The following is a 17,675-nucleotide window of genomic DNA, read 5'->3' as shown; positions in this document are numbered from 1 at the left end:
CTGTCTGTCCCTGTGCTTGAAAGGCAGGCTGAGGGTTGGGAAAGGATGGTGCTGGCATGGGTTGGGGGTAGGGAACCCGGGCTCTGAGAAAGCCAGACACAGCAGAACTATTCTTGTCCCAGAGCTGCAGGGTGCACAGATTCCAGCCCAAACCAGCCAATAGAAGAAGGCCCTCTAATCCCAGAGAACTAAAGAATTCTTTGTCAGTTTTCCGACATCCCTGCTGCACCCCGCTCCTGACCCCCACCCTCGCCCTTACCCTAGGCTGACTCAGAGGAGTCTGGAAGCCCCTAGGAGCACATTCTCATACTCCGCGAAGTGAACTCAGCTTGCCTGCCTTCCAAGCAGCATTGAGGAATGTTCTAATATAGATGTCCATCAGGACTATGAACCCCAACTTTGACATGAAAAGCAAGGGATCTTCCCCCTATTCTTGGTCCTTTTCTATCAGAGCCTCTCCAGCCCTGTCCCTACTGCCACCTTTACACCCAGGGCTCTGCTCACCTCCCAGTTGAGGAGGGAGAGGAAAGTCCAGCAGCTCTGTCAGAGGCATGAGAGTGGGCCGGCCCTCTGCAGCTATGAAAGGGTTAAGAGGCTGGGCCAGCCACTTCAGCCTGCCCCACCCAGGGATTCAGAGTCCTCTATAAAGGGGACTCTCCACCCAAATCAGGCCAAGGAGGATCAGGGACCCAGGCCCTGTGCCCATCCCTTTGCCATGTGGGAGCTGCAGTCAGCCTCCTTCTGGAGGGCCATATTTGCTGAGTTCTTTGCCACCCTCTTCTATGTCTTCCTCGGGCTGGGGGCCTCACTGCATTGGGGCCCTGGACCCCTGCCTGTCTTGCAGGTGGCTCTGGCCTTTGGCCTGGCCCTGGCAACCCTGGTGCAGGCTGTGGGCCACATCAGCGGCGCCCATGTCAATCCTGCGGTCACTTTTGCCTTCCTTGTGGGCTCCCAGATGTCCCTGCTCCGTGCCTTCGGCTATATGGCAGCCCAACTCCTGGGAGCTGTGGTGGGGGCGGCCATGCTGTACAGTGTTACCCCACCTGCTGTCCGAGGAAACCTAGCACTTAACACGGTAATGATGAGCTGAGTGGGGCTGAGGGGACTTGGGGCCTTGACCCCCTGCCTGATGCAGGTGGGTTTATACCCCAGGGGGGATCTGGGGCATGGTGTGTGTGAGTGTGTGTGTTTCCGGGTGGGGAGGATCAGCAGGTGCTTTGGAGGGATAAGAGTCCAGAGCCCTGGACTGAGAATCAAGGAACCTGAGTTCCCGCCCCAGCTTTCTTTCCAATTCCTTGCTGGTTCCTGAGGACTTCTTTTACCTGTGGGGACTGTTTCTGCATCCCTAAAACTGGTGCAATGACTTCCAATGTTAGGAGAAATTAGAAAACAATACAGTTACTATCATCTTTCATCTCTAGGAAACAGATGCCATCAAAGGGAGGAGGGTGGGAATCTGGAGGAGGTAATGCTGTGACAGCCCTAATGGACCTCCCCTCTTCTTCCTTCGCCTAGTTGCACCCTGGGGTGAGTGTGGGCCAGGCCACCGCCGTGGAGATCTTCCTCACGCTGCAGTTCGTGCTCTGCATCCTTGCCACATACGATGAGAGGCGGAATGGCCGCTTGGGCTCTGTGGCCCTGGCCATTGGCTTTTCCCTCACCCTGGGGCACCTCTTTGGGGTAAGTAGGAGAGGGAAGCAATTACTCATTTAAGGATTCCAGGACCCCCAAACCTTTCTCACCTAACTATCAAACACGAACATTACTCACCTCCCTCTGTATCAGTCAGCCCAGAGGAATCAATCCTTCTTACTCTCTCTCTTGTGACTGCCATAACTGGTCTTTCTTGAACCCAAGGTAGAAATGCATGCATTGCGGGTATTTGTGGGTTTAGCTCAATGGTCGGCAAACTCATTAGTCAACAGAGCTAAATATCAAGAATACAACGATTGACATTTCTTTTGAGAGCCAAATTTTTAAAACTGAAATGTCTTCTAACGCCACATCTTCAAAATAGACTCACTCAGGCCGTGGTATTTTGTGGAAGAGTCACACTCAAGGGGCCAAAGAGCCGCATGTGGCTCACGAGCCTCTATTTGCCGACCACTGGCTTACCTGATGGATCCATAGTCTATCCCCAGATGGGGCATCAGCGCCTTCACTCCCCTGTGGGACTCCCTTGCAGTTTTCCTTCCCTCTTGCTGCTAGAGACAAGGTGCCAGCCCCCAGGGATCTGTGAGCTGTGGGGAGAGAAGCTGGGTAGAGTGTGGGAAGTGTCTCAGTTACAACTGTGTCTTTTGCAGATGCATTACACTGGTGCAGGCATGAACCCTGCCCGCTCCTTTGCTCCTGCCATTCTCACCAGAAACTTCACCAACCACTGGGTGAGTGAGGGGAAAGGAGCAAGATGCTGACGCCCTCCTGGATCGTGGGGATTGCAGGTTCCAGGTTTGCTTCCTGCTCTCCATCTGGGTGTGCTGACTGCTCTACCAGCACTCAGCTAAACGGGCTGCCACAGAGTCTGGGGTGCCTGTGTGAACAGGACTCATTATTTTGCCAGAAAGAGAGGCTCTTGCTCATGTTGTTCCTTCACTGGTTAGTTAGGGAATTTTGCTAAGTACCCACTGTATTCCAAAACTAGCACTGTCGGGACAGACAACTGAACAGGAAGACAAACATTCCTACTCTCAGAGGTCAGGATACACCTGAGCACAAATGGGCCTGGGCCTCGTCCCAGTTCTAGCACTTTGCTAGCCTTGTGTGTGATCATGGCAAGGACACAATCCTCCTGCACCTCCATTTCCTTACTATAAAACAAGGCGTTACGAAAAGTAAGTGTGAAAGTTATAGCACAGAATCTGGCATGGAATCAGTCCTCAATAAAAATAGGTTGTTTGTGTTGTTTGGCCATATGACAGACAAAAACCTGAAAATAATTCAAAAACATTTTCAGGCTGCTCTGTGGAGTAGCCCACTTTCTGTCTCACAGCTTCACTAATACATTCTTTCACTGTAAACTCTAATAATTTTTTTTTCAAAGCTGTACACCCATTTTCACAGCCACAGTATTCACAATAACCAGAAGTAGAAGCAACCCAAGTGTCCCTCACAGATGAATGAATGGGTGAATGAATAAACAAAATGTATTGTAGTATATACATATAATGGCATAGTATTCAGCCTTTCAAGAGAAGGAAATCCTGTTAAATGCTGCAACGTGGATGAACTTTGAGGACCTTATGCTTAATGAAATAAGTCAGTTGCTAAAGACAAACTTTATAATTCCACCCATATGTGGTATTTACAGTAGTAGAATCTATTGAAATAAAGCAATATGATAGCTGGCAGGGGCTAGGGAGAGGGAAAATGGGTAGTTGTTGTTTAATGGAGGTAGAGTTTCAGTTTTGCAAGATGAAAAGTGGGGATTGCAGACAATGTGAATATACCGTACTTAATATTACGGTACTGCACACTTAGAAGTGGTGAAGGGCCTAGCTCAGTTGGTTAGAGTGTCATCCAAATACGCCAAGGTTGTGAGTTTGATCCCTGGTGAGGGCGCATACAAGAAGCAACCAATGAATGCAAACATAAGTGGAGCAACCAATCATTGTCTTTCTCTCTCTGTCTCTGAAATCAAGTTCTTTTTAAAAATAAAAATTAAAAAAAGAAATGGTTAAGATGGCAAATTTTATGTTATGTGCATTTTGTCACAATTTAAAATTTTTTCAAAGTAATATGCAAGCTAGCACCAACGAATAACAACAAAGAGAAAATACATGTGTTAAGAAGATATGAGATAAAGGAATAATTTTATGAGTCAGGGGAAAAAAGGTGAATTTTGAAGTGCAGACAGCTGGACAGTTTAAAGTTTAAAAACACACAAACAGCCTTAGCCAGTTTTGCTCAGTGGCTAGAGCATCGGCCCTTGGACTGAACGGTCCCAGATTCAGTTCAGGTTAAGGGCACAGATCCCTTGGTTGCAGTATTGCATGCTTGATCCTTGGGCCCCCTCGGGGTGCATGCAGAAGGCAACCAATGATGTGTCTCTCTCACATTGACTTTTTTCTTTTTCTTTTAAAATATATTTTATTGATTTTTTACAGAGAGGAAGAGAGAGGAATAGAGAGCTAGAAACATCGATGAGAGAGAATCATCGATCAGCCGCCTCTTGCACACACCCCCACTGGGAAGGTACATGCCCTTGACCGGAATCGAACCTGGGACCTTTCAGTCCGCTGACCTCTACCAAACCGGTTTCGGCACATTGAATTTTTTCTCTCTGTCTCTCCCCTTCCCTTCCACTCTCTAAAAATCAATAGAAACATATCCTTGAATGAGGATTAACAAAACAAACACTGTTTTCTGTTTAAATAGTGCCCAAGTATGTACCCAAGTACATTTTTTTAAATATATTTTTTATTGATTATTTTACAGAGAGAAAGGGAGAGGGATAGAGAATTAGAAACATCAATGAGAGAGAAACACTGATCAGCTGCCTCCTGCACACTCCCTACTGGGGATGTGCCCACAACCAAGGTACATGCCCTTGACCAGAATCGAACCCAGGACCCTCCACTCTTCAGGCCAATGCTCTATCCACTGAGCCACACTGGTTAGGACGGTACATCTGTTTTCTGCCTGTGGAGTTGAGAAAGAAGCAGCCTTCCTCTTGGTCCTCTCCCCAAGCCTGATTATTCCTTTCCTCTTCCTACAGGTATACTGGGTGGGCCCAATCATTGGAGGGGGCCTGGGCAGCCTCCTCTACGACTTCCTCCTCTTCCCCCGGCTCAAGAGTGCTTCTGAGAGACTGTCTATCCTCAAGGGAACCAGGCCCAGGGACTCCACTGCACAACCAGAGGGCACAGGAGAACCTGTTGAATTGAAGACCCAGGCCCTGTAGAAGCTCCAGTTGGACAGAGGGAGTAGGAAGCTTCTGAGTTTATGAGGAGGGGCTAAGCCACCCCTGGATGAAGAAAGGGGCTGTGGGGAGGGGCATGTACTTCTTTATTTTTTAATTTATGTGTGAGTTGTTGTTGTTTTTTGCCTTTTGCTGTGTGAAATCTTTCAAGTTGCATTCCTGAGCTGGTCGGTGCAAGCTTCCCTTCCTCCCCATTCACCTCTCTTTGCCATTGTGTGTGTATGAATGTGAGTGAACCTGACTGTGTTGTGGGGCAGGGCGGCAGAAGTGGGGAAAGGAAAAAAGGTATCCTCCTATACCTTCCTCTCGGTGCGATGAGCACAGGAAGCCAAAACCTTAAGTTTCTGGTCATGCCAATAAGGTATAAGGTTCTAGGTTTCTGAGAGAGCTGGGAAGCAGGAAGTACTCCTCGCAGGAGGCAGGTGGAGAAAAGTGGAGGGCACAAGGCATTCCAGAGGTTGGGAGAAGGAGCAGGGGCAGGAAGAGAGAAAATGGAGCTATGAGCCCCAGTTGAGGATGCAATTGTACCAAATAGCTGTAGGGAAGTTAAAGGGAGAGTGTAGCCAAGTTACCTCAGCGATGCTTGCTCCAGGGCCTTGGATGGGGCAGTAGCTCTGAGAAAAGTGAACACTGGGTGGTTAGAGCCTTCTGTTAAGCCACACAAACCTGTCTACATTCACTGGCTGGGTTTGGTGTTATTCTGGCATGATGGATCTCTTTGGAGACCCTGAGCAAGCCAGCTCACCAACCAAGGCCCAAGGCATGAGAGCCTACAATCTAGATAAATTAATTTAACTATTCTACTGGACTTCCCCAGCTGGGCCTCGAGGCAGATGGTACTTAAGGCAGAGGTCCTAGGCAGAAACAGGAAAGCTGATGCCTGGAGCAAGGCAGAGGTGAGAGGGGAGTGAAGGAGGGAGAGGCTTGAACCCTCAGTTTTTTTGTTTTTCTTCCTTTCCCCAAGGCCACCCTCAGAGTTATAATTTAGAGCTGATCAATAGACTTTTCAAATGGCATCTTTCTGCTTTTATCACTAGTTTTATAGTGTTTTTATTTCCCTTTTTGTGTGCATCTTTTCACTTTTCTCTCAATTGGACTTTCATCTTCATCAAGTCTCTTCTAACATATCTCATATCCCAGAAACTAATTCATTCTATTCAAATGGTTAATAATTCAGGATATAATTAGTCGTGTGAGCCCTGCCTTCCTTTGTTGTTGGCAAAATACACTCATCTCAGCTGAGGCCAGAAGAGACTCTCACCTGGCCAATGAATATTTATTGCTGATTTCCTTTCAGGCGTCTCCTACATACTTGGCTAGCTTTAAACCTTCACCTCCAGCAAGACAGACACCCCAGCCCCGCAAAAGACCCCTCTCTCCAGCGACTCCATCCCGCTCCTCCTCCTAAATAAAGCCCAACTTTTCTAACTAGCCATAGAAGACTTTGGAATAACCCACTTGACTTGGAGAGGGGGAATTATGTTCGTAAATTTACATCTAATCGGACTTTGATTCCTGATATCTTAAGTCAGCAGAAAGTTAATTGCGTTCTGACTTTAGGCGTAAGTAGAGGATCGGTTCAGATAAAACTCCTTGTACTCCCTTCCTTTTTCCTTACTTTGTCATCAGGCCCCACCCCGGCTTGCTGGGGTCACTTGGACCATCCCGCCTCGCCCCGCCCCTTTCCGCCCCGCCCCCTGCCGCCCGCCGGCGGCGATTGGTCCCTCCGAGCGAGGTGGCGGGAAAGACTGCCGCGGGCCGCTGGCTCCCCGGGACCCCGAGCACCGGTGGGGAGCGGGTGAGTGCGTGTGTGGGTTAGTGGGCTTAAGGAGAATGCGCCCTTGCGAAGCTGTGGGGCGCTCCGGGAGGCTAAGGCCCCTTTCCCGCCACCCGACTTAAAGGCAAAGGGCGGGGCGCGCACGTTTCAGGTGCGCACGCGCAGTCTCCCGCCCCGCGACCCAGGTGATGCTGGGCGCTTCCCGCTCGCCGGGCCGCTCCTTCCTCCTCCCCGCGCCGCTCTGCACAGCCTGGTCCGGGGGTGTGGGGGCGGGGGTGGGAGGGCAGTGACGGGTTGGGGCTTGGAACCCCGAAGGTAGAACAGAGGTTCCTGGGCATTTCCACTTAGGAACGCCCCATCCAATTCAGACCGGAAAAACAGGTGTGCAGCTTGGTGGTCAGCGGGAGCGGGATGCAGAGGTCGCTTGGCTTATATCTCGGGGTTTTTATAGAATGGACTTCTTATCCCCTCCCCTGCTTTCCCTTGGGTGTAAAATTTAAGGGAGGTAGATACTGCCTCCGTGTGTGTGTGTGTGTGTGTGTGTGTGTGTGTGTGTTAGTGTGTTAACTAGGCGCCAGCCACTGATTCAGCTCCTTCCTTGGAGTCTCTCAATGCTTTACTCTGCCATTCATGCTGCCACGAGTTATCTTCATAAAAAGTCAATCTGGCCATTTCAGATTAATTTTAAAACTCTCAGGCCACCCACTGCCTGGCTTATATTCTTAGGTGGGAGTCCATGACTTCTCACAATGTGGCCCTGACCCTGGCCCTCTAAGCCTCATTTTCTCTTTCAGGACTGAGCTCACTCTTGCCTCTGAAAACCTCTATTCCCAGCTCTTCCAGACCAAAGTAGTCACGACTTTGTGTCCTTTAAGGACTGTACCTCTGCTTCCAGTGGTACAACACAGTAAGATAGGGGTGTCGAACTCAATCAGAGAAGGGGCCAAAATCTAAAATCCAGCCTAAATTGCGGGCCGAATGGTTTACTGAACAGTCATAAACTGTCATTGTGATGGAAATGCAGCGGAGTGCAGTGATGACAGCGCGGTGTGGGCCACATTGCAAGGCCTGGCGGGACGGATTTGGCCCGCGGGCCTTGTGTTTGACACATGTGCAGTAAGATGTTCCTGAGCTCCTAACATGTACCTTGCACTGTACTGTGTGCTCAGTGCCAGATGGACAGAGAGATGAATAGGACAGAGTTCTAACTTTAAGGAACTCATAGTCTGGATGGAAAAACACATGCAAATGAGTCATCTGCAGTTACAGTGTGACAAGTCTGCCTTGGCTTCCTTACTCCTCACTCCAAACTCTGGCGTAAGCTTATCTATTTGCACAACTTCACACACTATCCTGGTGCATCCTGATACTCCCACAACTTCAGCCCTAACCTTTCCTGCCGCACCTTTGAGACTTGTCTACTTGGGTTCAGATGAGGAACCATATATTGAGCATTGTGAATATATAGAACCATATATCTACATTGTGCTGAACACAGTGATTCCTGATCTCAGGGAGTTTATATTATAGTGCAGTTGTTAAGGGGGATTGAGTTAGACTCACCTGATGAGCATTTTTAAAAACACTCTTATCCAAGGCACTCTCCCTCCATAAATTTTGATTCAGAAACTAGACTCTGCAGATTCAAAAGAGACTAAGAAGCAGTTTCTGCTCTTAGGGAATCTAAGGCTCGTGGAGGGAGACAGACATTTTACCAACCATCTGTTTAAACGTTCTATACAACATGAGCTGATGCCATGATATGACTCTATTAAATGGCACGAAAGAAGACCTCCATTCTGTCTGGAGAAGTCAGGACGGGGTGCTATTTGGGCAGAGTCTTAAAAGATGATAGAATAGCGGAAACCGGTTTGGCTCTGTAGATAGAGCATTGGTCTGCGGACTGAGGACCCAGGTTCGATTCCGGTCAAGGGCATGTACATTGATTGCAGGCACATCCCCAGTGGGGGTGTGCAGGAGGTAGCTGGTCGATGTTTCTCTCTCATCAATGTTTCTAGCTCTCTCTTCCTCTTTGTAAAAAATTAAATATATATATATATATATATATATATATATATATAGAGAGAGAGAGAGAGAGAGAGAGAGAGAGAGAGAGAGAGAGAGACTCCAGGGCCAGACAGAGGAATGACTTGAGAGAGAAGCTTAAAAGCAGGTAGATCATGAAGGACTTTGTATTGTAAGCATTAGCAGCCACTGAAATTTTGGTTTGTAGAGTAGTGCATGTTAATGGTAGACATGTACTACTGTTTGAAAGGGAAATATTTCTCCTGCAGACTCCCCACCCCCAGAGACAATCACTCTGAGGTTTTTTAGTTATGCATTGGAGGATTTTAGGCAAGGTGGTTACGTGGCCAAATCTGGTAACCACATTGTGGGTAGACTGAAGAGAACAAGGCTGGAGGCAGAGAAAGCGGTTAGGAAGGAGTTGAATAATATAAGCAAGAGATGCTCAGGACCTGAAGTAAGGCAGGCCCGACCGCCTTAGCTCAGGTCCTGATATGGGGATGGACAGAGGTCGGATAGGAGAACTGAAGGAAGAATTGGCCTGAGTCAGTGACCTAAGGTATCTGGGGTAACTCCTGAGTTTCTTCTGTGAATAACTGAGTAGATAGTGTCAGCCACTGAAAGATCCAAACCTAAGTGGAGACACATTTGGGGCGGGGGGATGGCTGTTCAATTTTGGATATGCTGAGTGTGAGATATACACAGGATGTACAGGTAGACGGTGCTATTCATTAGTGGGATTGTCACCATGAGAGCTCAGGGGTAAGAGACACAGATTTGCTTGCTAATGGTTCAGATGTGAGAGAGACTTGTATGACCCCATATTGGCTGCTCTTCAAGAGCTGATGCAAAAGGAGGCTGTGCAAAGTGAGGAAAAGGACTATAAAGGTGCAGGCCTGTAAAACATCAGCTCTTGAGGAGCAGCCAGTATGGGTCAAAGAAAGGTGTGTGTGTGTTTTTTAGATGCATTTTTATCGATTTCAGAGAGAGAGAAACATCAATGCCGAGAGAAAAAGCATCAGTTGACGCATCTGCCTCCTGCCCTCCTCCACTAGGGATCGAGCCCGTAACCTGGGCAAGTGCTCAGACTGGGAATCGAACTGTAACCTCCTGGTTCATAGTTCGGTGCTCAACCACTGAGCCACACTGGCTGGGTGGAAAGGTTTTGTTTTATGTTAAGTTTTTTCTCCCTAAGATAGAAGATCTTTGAGCAACTCATGGGGATGGGGTCAGTATAAAGAGAAGATTGAGGAATGAGGGACAGAACAGTGGTTATCGGTCATACAAATGGAGGGCTTAGATTAGAAGCCAAGAAGTCAGGGTGGGCCTTTGAAGTATGTGTTAGGTGTCTAGGCGTGCGTGGAGAGAGTTGTCCCGAAGAGGAGGAGAGCAGGGAGACCAGTAAGAGGTGTGGAAGCAGTGGAGGAAAGGGGCTGGGGGAAATGGTGGACGTTAGAAACAGCTGTTCTCTGGGAAGGAAGAGTGGAACAGGAACACTAAGATGACCTGCTGGGCCAGGCTGAGGGCCCTGCCCAGGTTGGAAACTGGGTTCGGTGTGTATGGTTTTCTTCAGCAAATCAGTGTCAACAGTTAAGTCTAGGAATCTAGAAAGCATTCGGCTGCATTGATCTGAGGTTGGAATCTTTTGCAGTGATAAATAAATAAATAAATAAATAGCAGCCGAAACCGGTTTGGCTCAATGGATAGAGCGTCAGCCTGCAGACTGAAAGGTCCCGGGTTCGATTCCGGTCAAGGGCATGTTACCTGGGTTGCGGGCACATCTCCAGTGGGCAGTCTGCAAGAGGCAGCTGATCGGTGATTCTCTCTCATCGATGTTTCTAACTCTCTATCTCTCTCCTTTCCTCTCTGTAAAAAATCAATAAAATATATTTATAAATAAATAAATAAATAAATAGATAGATAGATAGATAGATAGATAGAAGATTGAACCGAAACCATCGGCCTGCAGACTGAAAGGTCCCAGGTTTGATTCCGGTTAAGGACATGTACCTTGGTTGCGGGCACGTCCCTTGTAGGGGGTGTGCAAGAGGCAGCTGGTCGATGTTTCTCTCTCATCAATGTTTCTAACTCTATCCCTCTCGCTTCCTCTCTGTAAGAAATCAATAAAATATATATTTTTTAAAAGCTGATTGAGACCACAGAGAGTAATACAATAGTAGAAAATGTGACCCTGCTTTGACCCCCATCTGATCATTTTGTTTTTCAGCTCAGAAATCTTCAGTGACTCCCTCGTTTACATCTAAGTCCTTGAACTGATAGACATAGACAGGGCTTTCCCATAAAGCAGGTTTGAGCTTCGCTTTCTGTTGCTCTCCTGTTGGACCCTTCTGTCCATATAGCTGCTCTCCCTCTTCTTTTGCTCTGGCAGTTCTCTGCCTAAATTCACCTCCTCCCAGCTTCCTGGAATGAATCCTATACAGTCTTCGGAAGTCCATTTCTAATCACAGTTCCTCTGACAAAATCTCCTTGGCCACTCTGTCCTGAAAAGAGCCCTCATTTATCAGAATTTCTTTTCCAGAGTCACTCATTGACAGCCTGCACCAAGTCTTTTATATCTTATCTCCTATGGTATGGGGTTTATTCCTGCAGCTGAGCTTTCAGCACCGCCGCTGCACTTGCACTACATGACCTTTTGCCTAGAAGGCTCTTCTGTGAGCATTTAGTGGCTGGCTATCGAGTCAGTAGATGGAGAGGACAGTAATAGTGAGAGCTCTTCCTTTGTGCTCACCGCTTAGCAAAGTGCTGGATATTCGTGCTTCTGAAGCTGTCTTGATGAAGAATCAGGTTGGGTTTCCTTCCTCAAAATTGTTGCAGATCAGTACTTTTCCCCTCCAGCTTTATAGAAATATAATTGACATATAAAGTACTTTACTGGTTTGGCTCAGTGGATAGAGGTCCCAGGTTCGATTCTGGTCAAGGGCATGTACCTTAGTTGTGGGCACATCCCCAGTGGGGGGTGTGCAAGAGGCAGCTGATTGATGATTCTCTCTCATTGATGTTTCTAACTCTCTATCCCTCTCTCTTCCTCTCTGGAAAAAATTAATAAAATATATATTTTAAAAATAAAATACTAGAACTGTTACTAGAAAAATTAAATTACTAGAAAATTTTTTCTAGCTTTTTGTATGAAAAAAATGCAGAAATATAGGCTTTATTATTAGATTGAACAAACACCGACTCTGTTAAATTGCTGTGAGTTGTTAAATGTTCTAAATGCTTATGCTTTGTCTTCGTACTTCTCTTGATGCAGACTGCTACGTAGTAGTGCCTGGACCAGCAATAGTCTGCAGACCACACTTGAAGTTGCTCTGCTTGCCATGATCTCATTTAAACTTCCCCATTTATTTTCTCAGCATAATGATAAGGAAACTGAGGTGTAGGTTAAGCCCCATGCTTCAAGATTACCAACTCAGTACTGGACAGAACTGAAATCCAAGGGTCATTCTGTTACCGGAAGGGAGCAGGCCTAGAGGGAGTCTGCCTCAGGCTGGCCAGCAGTGTGTGGGTTCTTGACTTCCTGCCGGAGGGATTTCACGGGAGTCAGGTGATTTTAGAGGATGTTTGTTAAGGCTGGGGACAGTGAAACCAGGAAGGGCCTCGGCTAGAAGAAGCAGTAGGAGTCAGCCTGGGCGGGGCTGCCTTGGCTCTAGAAACGTTATGGAAAGAAGTGAGCGAAGGCAGGGCTGCTGTCAGCTCATGGAGAGTCAGGGAAATGGGGGCCATGAGGACAGGTTCGAGGTTAGCCTGGCAGGAGCTGCCGCTATACCTTGCTCCCTGGTCCCAAGTCTCATGGGGATCCTTAGAGTTTAGAAGAAAGGAAATTCACTCAGAGGAGATTGGAGTGGGTGTGCCCACGGAGGGCGCTCGCTGGCTTCTTCGTCTCGAGGGGTTTCTCTGCTTTCCACAGGTGGAGTTTTAGGGCAGACTTCAGGGGAGATCTCCATGGAATATTTACCGTCTTTTCCAGGTGTGCTCCTTCGGTGCCAGGCCAGGTGGTCACTACTCACTGCAGCTGGTCCTATCTGGTTTTGCTGCTTTTCTGGACCTGGAGCTGAAATACAGCTGAGGCTACCCTGTCCAGGTAGCTCAGTTGGTTGGAGCGTTGTCCTGTACACAAGAAGGCGTGGGTTGATTCCCAGTGAGGGCACATAGGTAGGTTCCAAGTTGGATCCCCCAGTCAGGTGCATGTGGGAGGCTACAGATCTGTGTTTTTCTCTCACACATCACTGTTTCTCTCTCTGTCTCCCTCCCTCTCCCCTCCTCTCTAAAAATCAATAAAAGCGTATCCTTGGGTGAAGACAAAAAAAAGAAAAATACAACTGAGGCCTAGATCAAGCCTGTCAAACTCAAAGGCCAACATGGGCCAATGTATAGCGGCAGCTCCTGCCAGGCTAACCTCGAACCTGTCCTCATGGCCCCCATTTCCCTGACTCTCCATGAGCTGACAGCAGCCCTGCCTTCGCTCACTTCTTTCCCATAATGTTTCTAGGGCTGCAAAAAATCAAATGCTTCAATTTTCATAGAAACAGGTTTATTGCTATAGAAACATGCTGAATACAAAGGTCTGAAATAAATGAGTGATCGTTAACATAAAATAATAGAACATTTTAATAAAAATTAATATTTTTTCTTGAACATTAACTTACCAGACACTGAATAACTGCACAAATTAATAAGTGTAATACACATAAACCTATTTTTCTTATTCTCCAAAAGCAAAATATTTCCTGTTGTGCACGCCAAACAAGTCAGTCCAAGACTAATGATGTGGCAATTAGCTGCTAAAATACTCGCAGCTAGTATTAGCTGAGAGAAATGGTGCACCTGTGCATTCGGTGAGGAAGGGAAATGGGCAACACGATTATAGTAATCAGTCATTATCGAATGTTGTAGCTCGTTATTAATAATCTACTCTAAGCCAAAACCGGTTTGGCTCAGTGGATAGAGCTTTGGCCTGCAGACTGAAGGGTCCTGGGTTTGATTCCAGTCAAGGGCATGTACCTTGGTTGCCGGCACATCCCCAGTAGGGGGTGTGCAGGAGGCAGCTGATCGATGTTTCTCTGTCATCGATGTTTCTAATTCTCTATCCCTCTTTCTTCCTCTCTGTAAAAAATCAATAAAATATATTTTTAAAACAATAATAATAATCTATACTAATTTTTTTAAAAAAGATGCAAATTGACCATACCTTCACAATGCCCATCAGCCAGTCAGGGGTGTATATGCAAATTAACCCAACAATGATGTCAGGTTAATTTGCATATGCAGGCACCAAGCAGCTGGGGGTGTTCCACGCTGCCCCAGCAGCTCTGGGCCTCTGGGCAGCATGGGAAGGTGGAAAGGCGGCTCTGGTCTAGAGCAAAGGTGGTGCCGGCAGCCAGGGGAAAGAAGGCCTGTTCTTGCACGAATCAGCGTGCATTGGGCCTCTAGTTATGTATAACAGGATATTGTAAAAATTAAGTTATGAAATTTTTATTAAGACTGTTTCTTACAGACTGTTATATGCAAAAATATTCGTTGTGGACCACATGTGGCCCACGGGCTGCAAGTTTGACATGCTTGGCCTAGATGTTATCTCTAGGGAGGAAAGGTCAGGGCGGGTCTGAGCCACATGACCCGATGTGAAAGGCCAGCCCTTTGGACTTGCGATATGCCAGGGGAGGAAAGGCTGCCCAGGAGGTGAGTCTGGCACCAGTTTTGCCTATTGCTAAGCATCTGGGGCTTTCTGCCCTAGTGACCTTCTGTGTCTGATGCAAATTGCTCGGTCAGGCCAGTTTGTTCAGCTGTCTGTCTCAATTTCCCCATTCCACTTGCCAAGGAATTTTCCTAGTTTCTTACTATCCTGCCTCAATTCTGTTCATACTAGTGATTCTCAAAGCTGGTTCTTCAAACAGGGTTAGTTTGGGGCCGAGTTTTTTCTTTGGTTTTATTTTGTTTTAAAGAAATGAATTTTCTCTTTAAAATTGTAAGTGTATTTAATATTTCAGCTTTTGTTTTTCTTTGGTTCTTGCATTTTGAAGCCTGTGAATATTAATTTAAGATGAATATTGCTTCAGCTGCACTACTTGGTAGGAAAAGTAACATTGCTTTTACTTATTTATTTTATTTTACTTTTTTAGTAACTTTGTTTTTATTTTTGTCTTTATTTTTTTAATATATTTTATTGATTTTTTACAGAGAGGAAGAGAGAGGGATAGAGAGTTAGAAACAGCAATGAGAGAGAATCATCGATCAGCTGCCTCCTGTACACCCCCTACTAGGGATATGCCCGCAACCAAGGTACATGCCCTTGACTGGAATCGAACCCGGGACCTCTCAGTCCGCAGGCTGACGCTCTATCCACTGAGCCAAACCAGTTTCGGCAGTAACATTGTTTTTAAATGTCCACATCTGCTAGGTCTAAGATGTTTGACAAAGTGATGAAATGTAAAAATACACCTGTCAGAATGGCCAACATCAACAAACCAACAAACGACAAGTGTTGGCGAGGTTACGGAGAAAAAGGAACCCTCGTGCACTGCTGGTGGGAATGCAGACTGGTGCAACCACTGTGGAGAACAGTGTGGAGTTTCCTCAAAAAACTGAAAATGGAACTCCCATTTGACCCAGTAATCCCACTTCTAGGAATATATCCCAAGAAACTAGAAACACCAATCAGAAAGGATATATGCACCCCTATGTTCATAGCAGCACAATCTACAATAGCCAGAATTTGGAAACAGCCTAAGTGTCCGTCAGCAGATGATTGGATCCAAAAACCATGGTACATCTACACAATGGAATACTGTGCTGCCATAAAAAAAAAGGAATTCTCATCATTTGCAGCAACCTGGATGGAATTGGAGAACATCATGCTGAGTGAAATAAGCCAATCAATGAAAGAGAAACACCACATGACCTCACTCATTTGTGGATAATAAAGAGCATTATAAACTGATGAACCAAAAGATAGATATAGAGACAGTATATCAACAAGTAGACTGTCAAATTACAGCAGGGAGGGGAGGAAGATCTGGGGGAGATAATAGATCAACCGAAGGACTTTTATACATGCATACAAGTACAACCAATGGACACAAATCTCTGGGGAGGGAGGGGATGTGTGGAAGGGAGGGAGGGGGGCAAAAAATAAATAAATAAAATATATTAAAAAATAATAAATTAATTAAAAATAAATAAATAAATAAAACTGCTTAAATCAGGGGGGGAAAAAGAAATGTAAAAATACAGTGTAATTAGTATGTTTTTTTCATAAAATGAAATTTATCAAATTTAAAAAGCTGCCCTTTATCCTGAGGTTTAGTTTTTTGGGTGTTTTAAATAGTGAAGCTCTGTCCAGTTTTGCTCAGTGATTAGAGCGTCAGCCTGAGGACCATAGGGTCTCAAGTTTGATTCCTGGTTAAGGGCATGCACTTCAGGCTCTGTCCCTGGACCAAGTCAGGGATAGAGCCAGTTGGTGTATCTCTCTAACATTGATGTTTCTCTCTTTCTCCCCCCTCCTTCCTCACTTCCTCCCTCTCTCTCTCTCTCTCTCTGTCACTCTCTCTCTCTCTCTCTCTCTCTCTCTCTCTCTCTCTCTCTCTAGATCAATGGAAATATCCTTGGGTAAGGATTAAAATTGTGTGGGGGTGTTTTTTAGTAACATCTGTATTGAGATATAATTCATAGAGTTTTGCAACCATTTACCCACTATCTAATATTGGAGTATTTTCATCACCCCCAAAACAAACCCCATACATACCTACTAGCAGTGACTCCCCAACTCTCCTTACCCCAGTCCCAGGCAACCACTAATCTACTTTCTGTCTCTATGCTTTTGCTTATTATGGACATGCCATATAAATAGAATCATACAATATGTGTCCAATGTTTTCAAGTTTCATTTATGTTATAGCATTTATCAGTACTCCTTTTTATTGTCAATTAATATTCCCTTGTATAGATATACCACTTTTTAAAAAATATGCCGGGACCGGTTTGGCTCAGTGGATAGAGCGTCAGCCTGCAGACTGAAAGGTCCCGGGTTCGATTCCGGTCAAGGGCATGTACCTTGGTTGCAGGCACATCCCCAGTGGGGGGGGTGCAAGAGGCAGCTGGTCGATGTTTCTCTCTCATCGACGTTTCTAACTCTCTGTCTTTCTCAATTCCTCTCTGTGTAAAATCAATAAAATATATTTTAAAAAATAAAATAAAAATAAGAAATATATATTTTATTGATTTTTCACAGAGAAGAAGGGAGAGGAATAGAGAGCTAGAAACATCGATGAGAGAGATACATCAACCAGCTGCCCCTTGCACACCCCCCACTGAGGGTGTGGCTACAACAATGTACATGCCCTTGACCAGAATCTAACCTGGGACCTTTCAGTCCACAGACCGACGCTCTATCCACTGAGCCAAACCGGTTTTGGCTAGATATACCACTTTTTTGCTTCTTCATCAGTTGATGAACATTTGAGTTTTTTCCACATTTTGACTATTATAAATAGTACTGCTATGAACATTTGTGTACTGCAAATTCTTGTGTGGATATATTGATTCTCTCAGATGTATAACTGAAAGTGAGATTGTGGGTGATAGGTAATATGGTAACTGTGTTTAACATTTTGAGGAACTGCCAAACCGTTTTCCACAGCAGCTGCACCATTAAAAAAAACAAAAAAAACAAAGTGTGCTTTTTTTTTAATGCTCACCCAAGGATATTTTTCCATTGATTTTTAGAGAGAGAGGGAAAGACAGAGAGAAATATTGATGTGAGAGAAACAGGTTTTTACTGTTTTCAGGGGAAGGAGATAGAAACATCCATCAATTGCCTCCTGCAATTGGGGATCGAGTCAGAAACCTGACATGTGCCCTGATCAGAACTGGGGACTTCTAGGCGCTCAGGATAAACTGAGCCACCTCAGCCAAGGCAGACCCGCCCTCTTGTCTGTG

The 17,675-nt window shown here is 46.0% G+C and overlaps 2 protein-coding genes across 2 annotated transcripts in view; both read left to right on the top strand.

Moving 5' to 3' along the window:
• The first annotated feature begins 307 nt into the window (after positions 1-307).
• LOC118728872 (major intrinsic protein of lens fiber) lies at positions 308-5,100 on the top strand. The gene is made up of 4 exons (XM_036455811.2): positions 308-1,075; positions 1,516-1,680; positions 2,304-2,384; positions 4,715-5,100. Exons 1-4 carry the CDS (start codon positions 716-718, stop codon positions 4,898-4,900), a joined length of 792 nt encoding a protein of 263 aa, XP_036311704.1. The 5' UTR covers positions 308-715; the 3' UTR covers positions 4,901-5,100.
• A 1,515-nt stretch (positions 5,101-6,615) lies between these two features.
• Positions 6,616-17,675, top strand: part of TIMELESS (timeless circadian regulator) — a 32,899-nt gene continuing 21,839 nt past the window's right edge. Inside the window, exon 1 of the mRNA XM_036456422.2 lies at positions 6,616-6,716. The gene's annotated coding sequence lies outside the window, so the exon portion shown is untranslated. The remainder of the gene's footprint in view (positions 6,717-17,675) is intronic.

Source organism: Pipistrellus kuhlii, unplaced genomic scaffold, assembly GCF_014108245.1.
Source record: "Pipistrellus kuhlii isolate mPipKuh1 unplaced genomic scaffold, mPipKuh1.p scaffold_m20_p_3, whole genome shotgun sequence".
Classification (NCBI taxonomy): domain Eukaryota; kingdom Metazoa; phylum Chordata; class Mammalia; order Chiroptera; family Vespertilionidae; genus Pipistrellus; species Pipistrellus kuhlii.
Note: the sequence above shows the minus strand (reverse complement) of the source record. Positions and strands in the feature narration are given on the sequence as shown.